The sequence below is a fragment of the Haliotis cracherodii genome, unplaced genomic scaffold, assembly GCF_022045235.1.
Source record: "Haliotis cracherodii isolate W230 unplaced genomic scaffold, xgHalCrac1.p SCAF_16, whole genome shotgun sequence".
Lineage (NCBI taxonomy): Eukaryota > Metazoa > Mollusca > Gastropoda > Lepetellida > Haliotidae > Haliotis > Haliotis cracherodii.
Window position 1 is genome coordinate 20,267,566 of NW_027266271.1, and position 21,000 is coordinate 20,288,565.

The 21,000-nt window shown below is 36.9% G+C and overlaps 1 protein-coding gene across 4 annotated transcripts in view; it reads right to left on the reverse strand.

The window, feature by feature from the left end:
• LOC139463921 (homeobox protein Hox-D10-like) overlaps window positions 1–21,000 on the reverse strand; it is a 122,268-nt gene that overhangs the window by 31,544 nt on the left and 69,724 nt on the right. For 2 of the 4 annotated variants that reach the window (XM_071245350.1, XM_071245348.1), the window contains exons 2-3: window positions 18,954–19,027; window positions 310–817 (exon numbers count right to left, since the gene is read on the reverse strand). In XM_071245350.1, the coding sequence (XP_071101451.1) occupies window positions 310–802 (493 nt within the window). In that variant the 5' untranslated portion in view covers window positions 803–817; window positions 18,954–19,027. Of the gene's footprint in view, window positions 1–309; window positions 818–1,314; window positions 1,433–18,953; window positions 19,028–21,000 lie in introns of those variants that run through there. The other 2 variants (XM_071245347.1, XM_071245349.1) reach the window with 2 other exon arrangements.

The window sequence follows — 21,000 nt, forward strand, 5'->3', positions numbered from 1 at the left end:
AGTTCAGTTTTAGCATTGTCTGGATTTGCTGTGACCTCGATCTGACTACGGATGTATAAATAATACTATAGACAATCTTATTGTAGGAATATACTGCAATGATAACTTGAATACTCACTCAGTTATTTAACAGAATGATCAAATTTGATATCACCTCTCTATGTCAACTTTAAGTTTTAGAAGAAATACATTCACTTTATTGTGTGTGTTTATGTGTCAAATTGCGCTTGTACCGTTTTCTGCTAATTAGAACTGACGAGACCGTATCTCGACTAACACAAAGAACGATATTGTCCGATATAAGCCTACCTTGAACCGAGGAATCGGACTGTCCGCTCGGACAGCTAAGAGGATCCCGACCGGGTAACGGGGGAAGGCCCGGCGTCATTTCGGGGTAGAATCCCCCGTTTGTATAGCTGGGCGGGTGGCCCGGTTGATAAACATCGCCGTATAAAGGGGCATAGTTTCTCATGGGGAGTGAGTTCATAGATCCTAGTGATGATATCTGCATCTGACGACAATTGTTCAGATAATCTTGACTGGAGAAGGAATTGTATGGTCCTTTGGCACTGTTCATAGAGAAAGATGCTCCTAGCTGGTAGGTCGACATAGCGCAAGAATTATGAGCAAGGGCTGCGTCGTTGGTGTAATTTCCCCATCCGTTTTGGCCCGACACGGTAAGAGCTGATCGCGGGACGGAGTCCTGTGTCCCGGGGCTTGTGGGGAGGATCCCACTAGAAGTTACACTCGAGGGGTAGAACGACAGCCCCGAGTGCGCCAGGATATTATTGGCTGGCTCCATCCTAGTTCATTCCACCTGCAATCGACAACAAATTACGACATTTTGAGTCACGGTGCAAACAGTCGAAAGTGGGATGAAATTGACATGAACTGCGAAATGTACAAGTGAAATAGACATGCTACACGTCATCTGTGTCAAGATGGAATGAAGGAACTTGTTTAATTACCATTAATCACATTCATTATGCACAAAGGTCATAACCGTGATGTAACAGATTCAAAACAGAGTCCCATTCAATATACGAAACCGAACTATTCGAGTTTGGGCATTTTATGATAACGATCAAAGCATTCATAAAGCATTTCGTGCAATAAATGATAACACAGTGCCGTAAATCAAAACTAAAACGATGTTCATTTGTAAGCTACTAATTATCCTTTATCACTGAAGAGCTACCAGCAAAGGCTTCCCCAGTCGTCTCCCTTACATTGAAACTGACATGATAGAAACAGGCATCCCAAATAAGAAATTGACAATAATATGCAACCTACAACATGAAATGAACATCATACCTACTCTGTATCGGTCTCGTACCGAAAGCTGAAGATAGCATTGGAAAACACGTGCAGTATATATCCTATAATACGATGAACATTCGGAACGACAGACTCTTTATATCACCAAAGCAACTATAGGACGGAGAGCTGTGCTATCTCATATGCATTAGACGGCGAGTACCATGTGACGGCAAGTAGCCAATGAAACGCGGTGTCTATTTCAATAGCAGTGTAGGAGCGCTCACCGATTTCCTGTAAACAACATCAGCCGCGATTAAAAAGCAGTAGAACTCACAGGCATTTGTGAAAGAATAATCGAACTAGGAGAATCTAAAAGAGCTTATGAACGAAACAAAATTTCCTATTAAAATAGCGCACTTGAGAGAGAATAGATCTGGAATACGTGCCGCATCGTGCGAGTCAGCTAATTAAACAACCGGGTCGGTAGTGGGGCTCTGAGCCAATGAAATTGCACGCTGAGTTGTCACGATGTTACTCTCGACATTGAGCTTATTTCGCTTTCCAGGGTACCGAGAGCAAGGCACAGGTCAGACTTAAGTACAAGCATGTGATCCGTGAGCGCTTGAATAAAATTACGGTATAAACATCAACATTTGATGTTTGAGTGTCAAACATTCGTTGAAACTGATAACTGGTACATTAATGATTGATGCGGTCCTCCAGCCTAAAGTATTTGAAATACTCAAGAGAAACGATACATAGCCCGGGGCACATAACTACGAGGTAAAAACAGTGAAAAGCGACATAACATTTTATTTGATGTCATTTCACATTTTCCTATGAAAGAGAAAGGCTTAATAGATATCTCATAGCGGGGCATTTAACAAAAAAAACTCCACAAGAAAGGCACTGCTTGTATAGCAATGGGACGATCCTTAGCCCGAACGTGGCTTGTTTTATTGGCTCGCGTTTACAAGTTTCTTCCACATTTACTGCATATAAAAGGCCAACAATTCACTCACTGCTTAACGTGGTATTCTATACGCTCAACACCTATTGTGATCTGTGTGCAATTTATACCCTCCTAACTATTTAATAAGATAGGACATTTGTCTAAAATATCACTTCACCGCGTTTTTATTATTCGTTTATATTCGGAAATTTGTAACGAGCCAATGACTGACTGTGAAATATGCTCGGTCGTGATTTTAACCTGTCCGATGCAAAAGAAACCTAGGCGGAATGCATCTAAAATGACATTTTTGATTGTGTGGGTTTTTTTTGTATGTGCGAGTGGAACAATAACCTGGTTCCGATAACACGTTAAACTGCTTGTCAGTATGAGAAAGGAAACTAGGTGTGTCGATGTACTTGTTCGTCAATCTTATTGGTCAGTTTATGATGACACAGACAAAAACATTTTCTCATAAAAAGAAAAAAAAACTAATTGATATCGAGTCAAAAACGAAAGGTGTCTTTACAGGGAGCAATCTTCTGAGCGAAAGGTGAGAAAATGTATCCCCCCTCCAAGAAAAAAGTTGAAGCTAAGCTTAGTTTATGTTGAAGACATCGTGCTTCTGTCAGATCAAAGGCCAAACTGTATTATCAACCATGCATCTTTGATTAAGGCCATTGTGTTGTCACGTTCGAAATCGATACATATTGGGTTGTGTTGGTTAGTACGTAACAAAGATACAATAATAGAATAAATATAACTTTTGATAACGTCTCCGTAAATGTTCGGGTAAACTATTATTGTTGCTGAATATGGGACCCATAGGCATATGTTTATCATTATGTTTAATAGATTTGTATGTCGAACTCTCATGTCATACATATGTCTGATGGGCCTTGTTTACATCATATTACACGCGCCTGCCAATCATCCTCAGCGCGTGTATCCTCCACGACTCGTTAAAAGATAAGCTAGATTCATTTGTTTTAGTTGTACAGTCTATATACATGTTATTTTCAGTTCCGTATCTTTTGTTTCATTTGTGAGGCAAACATTTGTTATTGTACTTAAAAATATTCAACCATGACTTTCAGCAATGCATTTGGCATTAAATATATCAAATTATATATATTTTCAATAAACTATTTGAATTTATAAACTGAAATAAATTGATGTTTGTTTCGTTAAATTTGAATAATCTTATGTTATCCGTCCTATAGATAAAGAACCATAAATAATGAGAAGAACTAGAAGGTCATGTATTGTAGAGGGTAAATACCATAATCAATCATAAATCTTTATAACATCGTTTACAAGGCTCGGTCTTGTCTCAAGAGACATAAATTGTACATTACAATTCACAATTCGTGCAATATCATAAATTTTGAAATCGCGCCCTCTGTTGTTAGACGACCAAAGGGAGCTAACTCCGTGTTATCAACTATGAATATCATAAATCACATGAGATTATCGGGTTTTTATACCCCTTAATGGTTATCATTGATATAAACACGAGGTGATGTCAATGTTTTTTACTTTGCTATCATTCCGTTATAGCAATATAGAAGAATAAGCAAAATTAGCATCTGCTATGACAGTTATATCATTTATTAACTGTACTTGATAACTCGCGCCTAGTAACAAGAGAGTGTTCGTTTAAAAACAAAACATGTATTGCAATATGACTATCGCAGGGTTCCTAATAGGTCGATATGGGTCAGTAGCGAGGATAGCGAATAAAAAGTTGATCCGGCATCGGTGGTAATCTTAGTTCATAAACAACGATACGCATCCTCATTCAATTTATTATAATGTTTATCATATTTACAACAAATCCGCTAAACTAGTACGACGCTCAACATATATTCGTTGCGGGGACGTTTATGGAATAAAACTTTTTTTGTCAAACCATATTTGTCGAAATAAAATGGATACAACACTGAACAAAAAAAAAGACCAAAATGCACTAACAAACTTAGCCGTGGGTAATTCAACATTGTCCTAAATGTGGCTCGTTTATTTCCGAACTGATCGATTAATTTTGAACATCGATAATAAATCAAAATCTACGAGGCTGCAAAATATGTTAACTGCAACAGAAAGCATCGCCGAGAAAAAGAATCGGAAACCTACACGGTGTATCATTTCATTAAACAAAGCCAATAATGCCTCACAAAACGAGGAATATTTTATTATACAGTTACGAGATTTTTTATTGTCTTTGAAGTAACAAAATACATACGCTAATGACCAAGAATATTACCTTCGCGGCCAACCTAAGAAACGAAACCATTGAGTACTAAAATGATAAATCTCAGCAGTCCATGCGAATTATACGAATAATAAGTTTAAATGACGTTGAAAAAGTAAACTCTGACCCAACATATTATCACGTGGCAAAATCAAAGGGATGGTTGTCACACCGATGCATGATGGAGGAGCACATGAGCCAAGAAAATGAAACACAGGATTCATCTACAGTTCTTGAAAATATCGATATAATTTTCTTTACGCTAATTGCACTGTAACTAAACTGCTGTCTGACTCATTACATATAATTAGAGGATCTAATTAACATGCACGGACCGATGGGCACGACAGTGTATTATATATGCCTCGTTTGTAGGATGTCGGAGAAGACAGAATTATTTTCATAACGGTTAAACTGTAACGAAAGAAGTTAATATCAGCCGGGTATGTATGTAAAAGTATGTACATATGTAAAAGAAACTCCAGTTAATTCTTATCAAGGTAATCAGGATAACGGATGATTTAAATAAACGGTTTGCAATAGAATTATAATTCATATTATATATGTATTATGCGTGTGAATGTGTACGTCTTGATTAAGACCCAACTTTAATAAGCCTTATGTCTAAGGTCGTGCATCTAATTTTATTTATGTTTCAGTCATACCAAGTATAACCATATTTTAATATACTACCAGTATTTTAATGACTCATTTTATTTGTATGGACACGTAATGCAACATGAAATGCCCTTCCTTTAATACGGTTTTACAATCAGCAAATTAATATTTTATGCCGAAAAAACCTTTTAATTTATTGAAGATCGTAGAACACTTATAGATGGTGATTGTAAGTTTATTTTAAACCAGACAGTAAAAGGTGAGAATATTGCGACACATAAATACCTATACCTACTAACCCGATATATATTGATTGTAGATCATTTGTATTCTACGAGAGATCACTCTATAGCGGCAATAGACATCGCATCACGCTTGTCACACGTATAAAATAACAATGAAATGAAACGTTATGGCCATAAAGTACATGTAATTGACAATAGTAAAGTGTCAATCATATTATATCACGTGACATTCATGTCGAGCTTTACTAAAGGACCGGCCTATCCCTCGGGGAAAACACTGATGAAATGAACTAACTCTAACTTGTAATTTAGTCTACGAGGCATTTATGGTCAGTGGTTTGATATATACGTACTTAATCACTAAGTCCCCATACAGATTTAGTCTCATTTACATTGTTCAACTATAGAAATCGCTACCTTTAACCAGTAAGGGGCCATTGCTGGGCCAATTGTCATTCAATTAGCCTATCTGTGATTAGGGCGTTGTTGAATTATGACTACCGTCGCAACAGGCGTGGGCACAGAAATGTACAAATGACCTACCGATTACACGGGACGCGCGGGGAACTTGAAAATGTGATACATGTAATTTTCAGATATTTGAATAAAGTTGCGCAAATGATTACGGTCCGCACCAAAGTTGGCGCTTTCAAACCCAGGCCGTAGGTATGATGTTTAGTTGAAATTTGATCTTCGTTTCAAAGGGAGCCCTGCTTATTCTAATAAAAGAATTTTCTCACATGTCAACATGACAGAAAATAATAAGACGGTTATATTTCAAAACGTTCTAAAAATTTAAATCTTGAACGAAAGGTTTGTGCGTGAAATTAGAAATGGCATGCAGTTGCTAGGCGCGGTGGAAATATGTGGTAAATCGCATTTGCATATTTTTATTACTATTATCACTATCACTATTAATTACAGTGCTTTTGTATTTGGATACCATTAAAGCATGTTTGTTTTACTTTCCTAGACTGGAGATATACCTGAATATATAAATCTAGATCTAATCGTAGTCAGGTTGTGACCAAGAGTCTTTTAATTAAGTTACTTTCTTTCAATTTTCATTGGGGAATTTGGTCAGTAGCAGCAATATTTGTGACGCGACACTTTACAGCCTTGTTGAGAATTTCATATATGTGACTGTATTAATGAAGTTCAGTGGTGAATATCAATTGCAGCGTACTTCTTTCATTTCCGCTGGAGGTAGTTTAATAAAGCATTAAAAAGACGATAGGTGAAAATTTCTTTCTATTTTTCTCCCAGCAATACGTCATTTGTATGCACAACGGCATATTTTCTTGAAAGAAATATTTTCAATGTGCTAGATTTCTCTTTTTTATGGAAAACTATTTTAATATGTTTCAATGGAACGGTAGATGATATAAACGTTTACAATAAACTTTTCACTGTGCCATATTTAATGCATATATGAATATCGACTGACCTTCCGACCAATATGTCAGCTACGACTTAATAGAACATCTCGTGTCAAATGGAATATAACGATTTAGGTGTATAGTCTACTCTGTCTAAAACCAGAAATATTTCCATTGTCTTTTTCATGATAATTATCGATACTTTCCATAATATATTTTGGAAGATTACGTAAATAATACGCCATTAGGAATTTCCAGTTGATAATGACATTAATACTAACAGATCAATGATGACAATATTCGAAATTCGAAATCTTACGTGATTTTGTACAATAAAATGTAACACAAAAGGTAAAACGCATCTTTCAAAATGAAATAGAACTGCAACGGAACTGGCCCCGTTTTGTTTCTGGAGAGCGAAGAGCGTTCAAAGGGCGGTAAATCTACCAAGCGAAAACTGCTCGCCACACACATAGAGTAACACGCGAGTGTGCCGCTATATCAACATGGCTCTTTCAATACAGAAGTCATTAGCGGGTAAAGATATACCAGATTTCGTCTCCATATGACCCGTGCCGGATTTTGATGTCGACAAGTCTTTGTGCCCGAAATTGTGATTTAGGAGTAGGAATTTCAAAGAAAATTCTCTAAGTTGCAGCATCGCGGTCAGTTGGCCTGTCAAAACAAACGCTCGAATCTTAAGTGCATTGACGCGAAGTTAAATTGTTAGAACCCCCATGTCGAACACTCCGCAAATAAATTTTGTTAAAAATCAATTTTAAATGAGTTGTCACATCAAATCAACCTAACTGACAAGTTAGTCATATATGATTTCACTTCATTAACCTAATTTTCTTCATGAACATACCTAGAGCATGAATAAATTATGTACCTAAAGTATAATCGAGGACGTATTTCAATGTATATCTCACAAACAGTTATTTTTTTCATATGTCAGTGTAATTGATAAATTGTACACGAGCCACTGCACTGAACGAGAAAAGGGATAGTCATGATACAACTCGTAAAATCAATAACTACATTTGTATTTTTAATCTATTTATATAATAAATCAGTCATGGCGCGAACATATGAACTACAGAATATGATTTATTGCCAGCACTTAACGGTGATCGAAAACTAGCAGCATATACATCTCCACACAACACCATATATTTAACACATGAACATTCATAAAATATAACTTGTCACAACTGTCACTGACAAAAAAGAAAGACTTAAACTGTCATAAATTCATGACAATACAGCACTTACCTCGACGAAAATATATGCAATTTTAAAGGTAAATCCAATTATGTTGAACGGCCAAGACTAGGCCTAAACGTGCTCAGTGGCCGAAGGAGGGCCTAGAAGCGAAATGCGTAACTGCTAACTCTACTCTACTCATAAATGAACCAAAATGGGTTGGCGTTTCATGGCGGCTCTTTTGATCTCTTATGACGGTCGCGAGAGAATGGTGGTTCACCGTTTCGCCTATAAGCGGCGTCAACTGATTTGCCAGAATATAAACCTCGTTCCTTATTCGCCGTAATATCGAGATTGAAGACAACTTTGTCTTATCATTACGGTAGAATTTTTCTGTCAATATCATCGTTCCGCCTAATTTTGTCTGAAATTGCTATTCTTTATTAGACAGTCGCTTCCTGCTAAAGCTAGCTGAGAAGGGACCATAGCGAAAGAAAGGACTATTCTAAATTTAATGCGGCCATTTCACCAGACCAAGACATAGGTCTTCCTTGTGTAAGGTGGACCGTCTCTCCCTTTGTGAAATAGCCATATTTTGCCATAAAATCATCAAAATATCCTTCGTCGTCCTCAAAGGCGAAAGAACAAACTATCTTCGTTTGGAAAACGTACGGAAGGATTTTAATTGTCTCTTACCATTACTCCTTTGAACATTAGAGACAGAGTTTTATGTAGGTTCTCCCATTAAATCAAGTCTTCAAACGAAGTCTGAAGTCCCTATTCGAAGGAACTTCACAACTTTTACCGACTTCTTTGTCCCTTTAGTACAGAAATGGAAGATTTATGAATTTCAATGATTAGATTCTCCGAATAGTGGGTACGAAAGCTTTTAGATTAAAGTTAAACTACAATTAAATTGTTATTAAAACTTAACGCCGATAAGTTTTGGGGAGAGAGGTTTTAAGTAATTGACACTTAAAACTTGCTCATTAAACCATGCGTGCAACAGACATCTAGTGCTATGAGTACCAATAATGAAATTGACATATGCTGAAATGAGTGATTGACAAATACCATCAATTGTCATTTTGTATCCAAACCCAGCAACTACTTGGGTTACTGTCACCCAAAAAGCAACATTGTCTTTGAAACTATCATTTGGTTTGGATAGAATACTATTTCAAACGAAATTTCATTTCACAATGTCTAACTTTATTCATGTTCAATACGATATTTCAGAACTGATTAATGTAATATTATGTCATTTCCAAACGTTAAGTTCTTATCAATGTCCATATTTTGATTGACTTTGAAACCGAATTTTCTCAAAGCCTATACTTGAAATTTACAAATGTCATTATCGAGAATTGGTCGTTACTTTATCCCATTGGCGTTGTCAATTTCAAACGAAGTCAAACATGAATGAATGTTAAAACACTTCCTTTCATCATTTCATAGTAAAACGTCCTCTCTCTCCTTTCATTCCAGATCTCGTTGGACGAACACTTTCACTCAGCTATTTAGCATTTTGTCATTTAGTTTTTAAGCAAGTATAAATCTGAAGAAAATAAACGGAATATTTGAAACATGAGAATCATAATATTGATTCCATGTGAAGAATATCTCTACTTTGGTAAATTTCAAAGGGATAGAGACCAATTCCTATGACAATGTGCTCTGAAAAGTTCATCTTCGCAGCTTTTATGAGGCCCCCACGCCATCAAGTTTCACAAAATGTCCCCATCGTTTCATATTAAGTTAAATGGTACTTGAAGGAAAGCAGGTTTATTAAGGATATTGAAGCAAAATACGGAATCTCCAAAATGGCTATAATTCTAGGCCTGAGTATTCCTTAAATCGAGTAAATAATTGCCCATATGTTTTAAGCAAATCATACCGCGTCTCTACAAAGGCAATACTAATCGCTAAATCCACGCCCATCGGGAATATATCATTAAGTCCTTCGGAGTTACTATTAATATTTTGTAAAATTAGAAATGAGCGCTTGATGATTGGACAGGGAGCACATACAACACCAGCCATTGTTCAAAAATATTATTTATGAAAATGATATCAGTTCGGCTTGCCTAAATCTTCTTTTTTTGTGTGTACTTTTTGCTAATATCAATGTAACTGTTCATGTATTTTATACTATTAATTATTCGAGATATCATGGTTCAGTAATATTGTAACTAGCTCTGACGCCAATCAATTTATCAACAAACGTGAAATAAGCAGATCATACTTCTATTTGGTATGATTTATACAATCGTTGTAATTTACAAACCGATCATTATCAGCTAACCTTGTCATATTTGCATTTTCATTATTCATAAATATGCATTGCATATCTAGTAGCCCAACATGTGAGTAGATTCTTTGGTTTGGATGTTTTTTGTGCATTTACATCAGCTAAATATTACAGCATTACTATGCAATATCTGTGAATAACAAGTGGAGAAACATAGCTACTTTGTACCCGTCTTCCGGAAATGTAAATAGCAAATCTCTACTTCCGTGTATGCAATTGACAACCCATGTTTATTTCATTAATATTGTTTGTCTATGGGCTGTTTCCCCGTATCACTAATACCCTAAGCGTTGTAATAACACTTTGACCTCTCTCTCTCTCCACAGCACAGGGGGAGACGGGTTTTATGACTGACCAATGTCCAGCATTACCCAAGCCATTCCGGTCAGTCTGACTGTCGAGTGATATACAACATACACCCCCCCTGTAGACCACAATCAAACCCGCTAGCTTGCCTGTCCGACTGATAGAGATCTTTATTGGCAAGGACTACTGGGAAACTGGTGGCGAAACACTGCGATATGTCGCCAATATAATGCTCCACTGACAAGGTATATAGGGCATGTAAGCTTCAAGAAACGCGGAATATATCTTGATAACCGTTTTACATATGTATTGTCCCACAAAGTTATATACCACCTTGAAGTACAATTTATCACAGTTAAATGTGAACAAAATAGTTAACATACATCTCTAACTTTTAAATCATGACAGATACTGACTTTCCTCGATAGCTTTCTGTCCGCTGTGATAAATGATTATGGTTTTGTTCACATTTACCATAATAGTGAAAATGGATTTCGACAGAAACTCAATATTTCAGTCACAACTTGAGATAATTAAAGTCTCCGCCATATCATAAAACAGTGCCAGTTTACATCAGTTTATTGACTAGATCATCCTCGAAATGTTTCCCTTTTGTAATAGAGACATTGTCGAGGGATATAGATTGTAAAAGCAAATGCTCAATAGTACTACACTGAATTGTGTTTATACTCATGTCACTGAGAATATGTATACACATGTTTATTACAGCATCCCGTTGTCCCGAATCCGTTGTTTCGAAAGCAAGTGTACTTCGAATCAAGTCCTGCATCTCTACACATACGAATCCTTTAGAAAACTTTTGGTTATCTGAAAGAAGTGTTAGGTCGCCTCCACTATATTAATAAATCTGTCTTATCTGTATTAAATGTCTCTGATAGGCACCCTGTTTGTTCCTTTTCCCCACTTTTGGTATATTATACCGAATGTGTCAACATAACCCTTAATGCGACTAGCCCCGTTAAGCTAGTCTTTTGACTTAAGGATGACTTATGCACACGCCTCATCTTAAACGAATGAGATCCTCGGTTGCTATATCACATATACACACATACCGTCAACACATATCATATTGTATGACAATAACTCAAACACACAAGTTGATGTGAATGACAACATTACCGGATGGTGTTTTCAGACTGGTTGACTTATCGCACAGGAACGTCAGACAGCTATGCTTTTTTATGTTAAGATTAAAGCCACACGCGATATGAACGCTGGACGTCGCAGAGACATTAGTAAATTCCATCAAGAATATGACGTTTACATAACGGAGAGACAAATGAGGCCAAACAAGAAACGTGTGCTGCTTGCTTTGCAGACAAAATGGGGGAAATAACCTGATCATATAGCACGTTTATGACTTAAGAGCCATGGTAAAACAGGACAATTATTTACGCTAGCCTGGCTGTTCAGGTATAGCTCGAGAACCGACACACCAGACTCAAATACCAAACTACCCTAATAAATTGACAGTAAGTCAGGTTTCACAGTTATGGGCCATGGTTTCAGACTGATATAAAACGACTATGAACTATGGTATAAATTGGCCATTGCAAGCGATTCATTGTGTCGAATATGAGAATTTTACTGTCTTTCAACGCTTGTGAAAAATACTTGGAAGAACATGAAAATTGCCAGCGTATATCTTATGGGCGAAACGCACGGTTAAAACGTGTCCTATATAATCCTAGAGGTATTCTTCTCCCAACCTACCATGGGTTAGGAGATATACAGAAGACTTCGGAAGGTACGACTAGAGCAGATGGTTCACATTCTAAGGAACATTTGGACCACATTGTAGGATTTCTTGCAACGGTGACTGTTTATTTGGATACAAATTCTTTACGAGAGCAAGACTTCAGGCTGTTTTATCTGTCTGGACAGCAGGCAAGAAGCCCAGTCGATAACTGTGGGAGACTGATTTAAGGTAAGGACAAACGCGACACATCATATCCAATGTCATTCCACAGACTGGCTGTGTTTGCTTTGCTGTGCATCATTAATATGACATCTTCTGCTTTGAACTGAAGTCTCCGGTAGACTGTGATAAACTCTGTATCCTAGCAAATAGACTTAGGGTTAAACAATGAGAGCGGTTATGAGCACACTCTTTTTCTCTATGATTGTAATAGTGTGTGTATGCAGATATGATGCAGCATAGGACAGTGCTCTCTGTTCCATTTCCTTTATTCAAGTTTAACCACCGCATCTGTCAACTTCTATTTGCAATTCACCTGTACCGCAGTGAGTAGTAAGGCAAGGCATGCTTACCCTTTTCCCCAACACCTGGTGTCTTCATTGATATGCAGTGACCCGTTCATATAAGTTTCACCGTTATTATCCCTTTTACACCCAATGGAATATGTTTCGGAGAATAATCGAGACTGGTTATTCTCTGGCCTTGACGTATTTATTTACACGTTCAAAGTACATTGCCGTTGCCTTTATGCTTTGCTTTGCGTTGTCACCTTGGATTGAAAAGGTTCCCGGCAACCTATACTGGTCGTAAGATGCGACCAAAGGGATCGAGTTGTCACGCTCGGTGACTTGATTGAACATACTTTGTATCTGTCCCTTCAAGCTTGAGCATATATAGCAACCGCCCTTTAACCTGACCACCATGTCCAATTGCACGTGACCTTTTGAATGTTGGACCTTACATTGCAAATATTCTTAAAAGTTTGTCCATTGATTCATTGGAACTGTTTCCTAAAGAATGATCATTCATTGCAAGTTCCATCCACGTTTTGGCCATTCCTCTAGAGTTTGACCGCTCCGTGTTTTGATATTCATTGCAACTATCCTCTATAGTTTGACAGTATGTGAAACAATTTTCATGACCAACTGTACATGTTCTATGTCATACAGACCTGAAATAGCAAAGTTCTTCCTTGTGTAACACGTTATTCACGCATGACATGTAACGTTTCTTTATTGGGAAATGCCACTGTTACAAGAAAACGTGTATTATATTTATTATTGATCAATTAAAACGCTTCGCGGGTGATCGATGACCAACGAAAGGTACTGAAACCCACCAGTTCACGCAGTCCGTTATGACTGCTTATGCTATCACTGCAGTGGCCTAACTCTATCACGAACAGCGGTGATTGAAAGGACGGCGACACTCAATACGGTACGCACGTGTTTCAAATTAAAACAAACACACGATACATGAAACCTAAGTTTTTTTCCAGTGATATCACCGGCATGTATTCACAGGTTAATCGTGATTACAATATAGGATGGTTGTGTCTGTTTTTTTCTTTCTTGAAGTTCTATTGAATGTTATAGGCCTTTTCTTCTTTAATGAAATGTTCCCCGCCCTGTAACTTGTTCCACAATGGACCTCGTGGCGGCCAATCTGTCCAGAATCGCGGCCCAGTATGCTGCGGCCAATGAGATAGCCATTAGTTGAATAGCGATACAATTGCTGTTGTATTTATCCGTGGTCATTTACAACTCCAATTGTACTCTACCAATTAGGGTCAATGACTTATACCAGTGGGGTGTACAAGAAGCCTCGTGGGGTAATTGGTCACTCTAATGTGGTCAGTTTAGGGTCCTCAGGTGCGGCTGGACAATGGTCAAGATGTAGACCATAAAATAATTTTTCAAAGACGTTTATGCTACCTATTAGACGCCGCCTAATAATTAAGGCATCCGTGAGGTATCGCTATCTCAATTAAGGTGAGCTATTCAGAGGTGTAGGCTATTCATTAGCCAATATTACTCTGCGGTGACATAGCGTTAAGCTTACAGATTACGCAAATGATACGACATTTGTAGTGGACAGTCCTTTGATGTTTCGGACATAAACATTTCACCTGACCTTCGATGGCTTAAATTGGAGCGGCAGTTGGGACTTATGGTTGAATAACCATTGCGTTACAGTGGACATGACAATGTACTTCAACAATACTTTATTAGAGGTTAACTTTTGTTGAGGTTCAAAGGATCACATAGAACCCATGTACATTTGAGGTCATGTCGGTATTGAAATAACATGACTCTGGGTCAAGCCGCTTGGGAAATTGCAAGATAGATAATTTAGTCAAACTAATTTGTTAATACGCTTTTATTTCAACGATGACAAACTGTATAGTTTTAATTACCACAAAAGACTCTCGATATAGTTCTGTAATCATTGATCCCATCAAAAGATCGTTTTTTAATCTTGACATAATCGATGTGATTACAAAGTATGTCGATACAACAAAGGTTGCTGATGTCGAACTCTCCGGTTCACCATCACGTACACTACATGACCTTATCACTTTCCATCAAGACTGGTTACATCTGAAAGATTTTGACACATTTGATTTAATGTATGGGTTTTTTAAACGATTACGTATATTTTACTTAATGTATGGTTGTATAAGGTACATCGATAAGCATTATCCTTCTACACAAAAGACTATTTTTTAATATCTTAATGGCATAATATAACAAACATTAAGATATCACTTGCATCTATTATTCACTACCCAGGCTGAAACAAAACAGCTGAAGAACTTAGTAGAAGTTGTTGTAGGTAAGATGTATTTTTAATAGGTGTGTAACAAAAACGTTCGTTGAGACGGATTATATCTGCTAATGATAATTTCCATATACCATTGACCTTCATATTTAGGTATGGTTAACGATATGTACATCTGATTGTGTCTACGATCTGATTTCATTAGCATTATGACTTTATTTCCTTGAGACATTTTTTACACATCTCGTATAAATCAATTGTCAACCTCCAATGTTGGATGTAGGGCCGCTCAATAAAGTATAGTGGTCAGTGAAGTCGTTCCGAAAGTCCAGTAGTGACGAGGTACCTGGTGCTATATTGCATGTCCAGTGGTGTCTATCTGGTCATTTCATCACGCCATGACCAGTCCGACACGCATCATGCTCGGTCAAGCATATTGGTGACCGTTCGATAAGTCTACATACAATAAGTCGCACGAACATCAAAGAGGCCGCTCTGCAAGGTGAGGGATGTGTCCGCCCTGGGCCGGAAAAGCACCGAACGACCCATAACATTAACAAATCGTGCTTTTGAAATCTGTCTGGGGATATGAACATTTGAATAAACGCTCCAGTTTGTGCTTTCTTAGAACATAGAGATAGAGGTATGGCTAAACTATCGCGTATGAAAAGGTGTGAAGTAGCACAATACTTTCTGCGTAACTGTCATGCCCGTTTGGGTTTTTACTATTGAGGCGCACATTCAACGAGCCCCGAGTAACCGAAGAGCCGTCTTTTGGTACTGATTAACTCCCCTGGATTGGGATTTCAATAGCCAAAATGTCTTTTTGATTCCAATTGAACTTGTGTATAGAAGAACGAGGGGGTGAAGAGGGGAAGAAACGGCCACAAGACTCTCCTACTGGGAACTCTTGACTGCCATAGAATATACATACAAAACGGTTTTATCGCGCTACAATCATTCAACAAGTCTTTCGCTATCGATATGCTACGGCGTGAATCTTTTGAAAGGACCTTTGTTGGAAAATGTTACTGTGGAAAACTTCAAAGTGGACAAGCTGCGTACTCAATGGTATAATGAATACGCAGGATAAAGTGGCGTTTGTTGACATTTGTCCTGCTTAGGGACATCAAAGATATGCGATATTCTGCTAATGTTACCAAACCACGAATCTGAGCTCTTTTGAAAACCGTCGCAAATGGCGGTGAATAAACGACAACTGTACATTTCATGATTGAGTGACAAGTACATATTAAGGATAGACTTGGGCGTGTTATTATAGACCTACGTTGCGCTATGTGTACTCACATGGCGATGTATATTTCACATTACCATCAGACATTGTTAAAGGACAGATCGTATGACAATCCTGCGATGTTGATTTGACCTTGGTGGCTGAGATTAAACTGCTTATCTCGTTTCAAACCCGACACAATTACTAGAGTGCTTACAATGTAAAGAGCTTGCTTCATTTAACAATTATTGGTAGGGTTTTATGTTAAATGTTATAGTCAGCTACGTTTCACGTATACTATAACGCAGGATTAATGTACAGAAGAGATGACACATTTTAAACTTAAAGTTAAACTATTAGTTTATTTGTCACAAACGCTGTACAATTAATCGAGAATAACAATACTTGAATCATTAATACAATGTTTATTCATTATTCACTTTAAAACCACTTTACAATCAATGTGAGGCATTCCAAGTTTACTTACATGTAGAAATACAAAAAGCATCGTTACATATTGCTTATTATTTCTTTTTAAGATTCCTTACAGTTCAAACTGTTTATTTCAATGCAGTTATAGAAATAACAACGACAGTGAGCGCGCCCCTCTATTTTGTCAACTAGACACTGCGAATGCATTCTGGTATTGAAATACAGCTAACAGGTGTTTGGCTTTTTTCAAAAGAAATGGATCTTAAATTTTACAATGCGTTTCAATCCGTGTTAGTTTCTACCCCTTGTGTGGTGAAACTCGACTCTGTCTTGATGGGTTTTTTGTGAGAACACTATCACAGCCACAATCTCATAGGGGCGCTTTGTCTCCGATCCCTACAAGGGGAGTCCAAATTCACCCTGTTTTACAACCGGTTGCCTTCAAACTGACAAACACAACCGTCTCCATGTAACATTTAACCCTTGCCCAATCTTCCAGTTATGTAGTACTACACTCATAGACAACGCGGAAGTGTTTTGGCGCTATGTTAGCGTTAACGTAGCCTTTTAAAAATCAATTTCAATTCTCGTACGACCATGTATTTATGGGGACCAATGTTGACGTTGTTTTGAAGTTCCTATCGTAGCTGATGTAGCTGATGTTTGCACTACCGTATTATATTGATTGTTTGTTGCCTAACACATAAGGTGGAATCACTTTCTACACGATATATAAAATGTATAGCTTCTATGATATTGATTTAGTGTTTGTTTTTTATGTCATATTCATATTTCATATAATGTCATGCATAATATTTATTAATTTCAAAAACAATGACACTGAAACTGTTTTACATCAATATAAAATATATGTTATCAATATATTACCATATATTATATTTTGGAATACGCTTTCTTTTTTAGGTACAAATTGTAGTACGTTTTTGGGTGTCTCATGCGGGATTTGAACCGCCACCAAGAAAAGTACCAGCATTTGCACTCTACTTAGAATGCATAATCCTTAATATGATATACGTTACATTAGACCACTTTCAAAAAGGCATTATCTATGTATAAATATGTTCTTTGTAAGCACAACATGAGGTTTAGTACTCCTTAAATAAGCACTATGAACGGCACTAGCACATTATGTGTATAGTGTTCGTATGAACGTTGTGTGAAAATGAACGAAAATGTTCGAGATAATTGCGCTGTCATTTGTAAAATTATTCGTAAACATACTTTTATTAATTTATATATAACAAAACCTAATTACCTCTTTTCTTTATTTCGAACTTCCCGTAACTGTTTCTCAAATTGTTTCGCTGTTCCCGTTTGTCTGGTCCGGTGACCAAAACACTCCATCAGTATAGGGTTTTACTCAGGCCATAAAACATAGCCTTGACAAAAGACTGGTTGTTCCGGCACAAGACCGTATTTACATGGAGTACAAGATTACTGGATAAGGTGTCACCAGGTAGTATCTAATTTTACAAAGAATGTACATAGATGGTCAACTTGAACAGAAGAGCAGAACACCCTGAATTGCAGGGACGACAGTGTTAATGGTGTTGTAGACAAAACAGGAACCTAATAGTGCCACGTGCAGCTGTTAGACGTTATGTTTATAGAATTATGCCAGGAATCACTTAAAACTTAAAGACCAAATAAGTTTTAAACGTGTAATATTAAGCAACCAGTTAAGTTGACACAATGTGAACAACAGAGTTTCAGGTAGTTTCCCAGTGTCTTTAATGATCATCATATGGTATCAATTGTTTAAGGTTAACACCGTTAAAGTATATCGATGTTCATATTATTTTTTTAAATTGAAACGACGATCGATGCCTGTATCAATTACAACATCGCTCTTTTTATATTTGGTATATAAAACCACACATTCATACGAGTTTTAAACGTGTTGACAAACGGTTGTATTTTGAGGGGATGGTTTCAATGAGACCACATTTCGACTCGTTGGTTTTAATAACGTATTTTTCAGCCACACCATGTGTTTCAAGGAGGATAAATTATCAAGTTTGAAAAACACCAACTTAATGTGATCTCACAAAAAGTTTGTTGGGGTTACTATTCCCACAATGCACTGCAATCCTCGCAAGGTTATGGTGATTGGATTTTTCAAAAGGTCATTGTAAAAGTAGGAATTGCGGCTTTCGTTTCTTTGGATCCCTCGAGCACCATCTTGATTGCATTTTTGCTCATTGACGGCAAATAAAGATAATGAAATACTGTACCTGACACCTTTGCCTGATCACGTGGTTTGTAGATGAATTGTCACAAGGCTAATACTAGGTTTGGCCCAGGGCTCCTGAAACGAAATTGGATTTGAAGTAATTCCAAAGCAGAGAAAAAATATTCTTTAGCACAACGGGAAAGCGAAGATTTTCCAAATAACACACAGAAGAAATTTTTAGTAGTGGAAGGAAACTATTGTTGTATTGTACCTATTGATTTTGTGTTATCCTTATCATATTGTGTCGTTTTTTTTTTATATTATGGTGTTTATTGTGTTTTTGCTATGACATGTCTATAAGTTCATTTAATGGTCTAAATATAACACCAAACAATCGTGTTATATTATGTTGTATTATTTTAAGTTAGTAATATAATGTTGCATTGTTGAGAAGTGTTACATTTCTTTGCCCATGCAAAGTTTGTTATAACTGTTTGGCATGTCTTGTTTTATGTAAGTTATGTTATGTTATGTTGTGGTGTGTTTATTATTATAATTTATGCTACGATATGTGTTTTTTATCATGTCAGTTCATCGTTACGTAAGCATGTCATAGTTTATTATGCTGCGACGAAATGTTCTGACGTTGATCATTAAGGTACATAGTACTTAATGTTGGGATATGTTTTACTAATTTTATTTATGCAGCATTGTAAACAGTACATATGTATAATAGACGTATCAGTCTAATAGTACATCCATAATTTCACGAGCCGATTTCTTTATTTCGAAACAAAACATTTCTTCCGTATCGATGGTTTCATGACTTAGCGGAGATATTGCTTAACCATCCAACCAGTGCTCTGTGTTCAACTGAATAATTTACGTTTCGCATTGGTTACGTGTATTCAGAGCGTTCATTCATGAGTTCATCAGGTAAAGGGCCACAGGATGATTGACACATAATCAATACATTTTCAAACATATATGTTGATTGTATATAAATTATGAAAATAAAATCTGTTCTTATGTTTTATCTTTGGGGTGAAAAATACATTCGTTCGTTTTGTTGCCTTTTGATATATTACAAATGATATGTAACACTACACCATGGATGGATGAATTATATAACTTGAAGCAGTTGTAAATTGACCTATTAATTGTATTAGTTGTAAAAGGTGGTCAACTCTTCGCGAACATGCTTAGGATTATGTCGGAATCATAAAGTGGACTCTGCTTTTAATAGAGAATACTTATGATTATGATAAATGTTTTTATGTTGTTATGTATTATTTAAAGGAAACATGTGTTAAGCGTAGGAAATGTCATAATGTAATAAAATTATATTATGACCAAAAACAACACGACTGTTGCATTGGTATTTTTTAACAATTGACTTAAATCATAAAATAAATGTTAATCCTTTGGTTATGTAATTAGACATGTGAAAGCGACGAAAACAACAAAAACATATTAAGTTGTCTGTTGTACATGTAAACATGGGCAATAAACATCTTAATAAACGAAATAAACATGAAAGGTTTAATCAATGACACGACAGCACAACGAGGCTATCTATAGCCGCTTTTCCCAGATATACCTTCGACTATGTCAGACGGACACGAGAAGTCACGGAATTTCCTCATCTAAGTACTACAACACTAATCCATACAATGCACAGCAGACCATTGAATCACGTGACATCATTAATGTATAATCGCCATGGCAACGACAAACACTGGTCTCAAATAAGCACCGCATTATCTTTCTGTCATATTTCTTGTTCGCAAGCGCTGATAGTCTCGCTTCGATTACCTCCCCTACGTTTAACTCTCCACTCTTTGATTTCGATGCAGACATGCGCACATGTTACAGCATAGGGTCACGTGACATGGCCCTCTCTGATTACATAAACATTATGTCTATTAACTGCGGTTCAACAGGTCAAGTAATTAGGGTACCGACAATAAAACTCGTGATTCACACTGCGAAATCCCAGGGCAGTGCGGCCCGCGTACTTAGCCGTAGACACAATAGCAAGTTCTAACATCATTTGGTAGTCGAACAGTTCATATCACTGTGAAAAGTGATGCGAAGAGCGTTGGGCC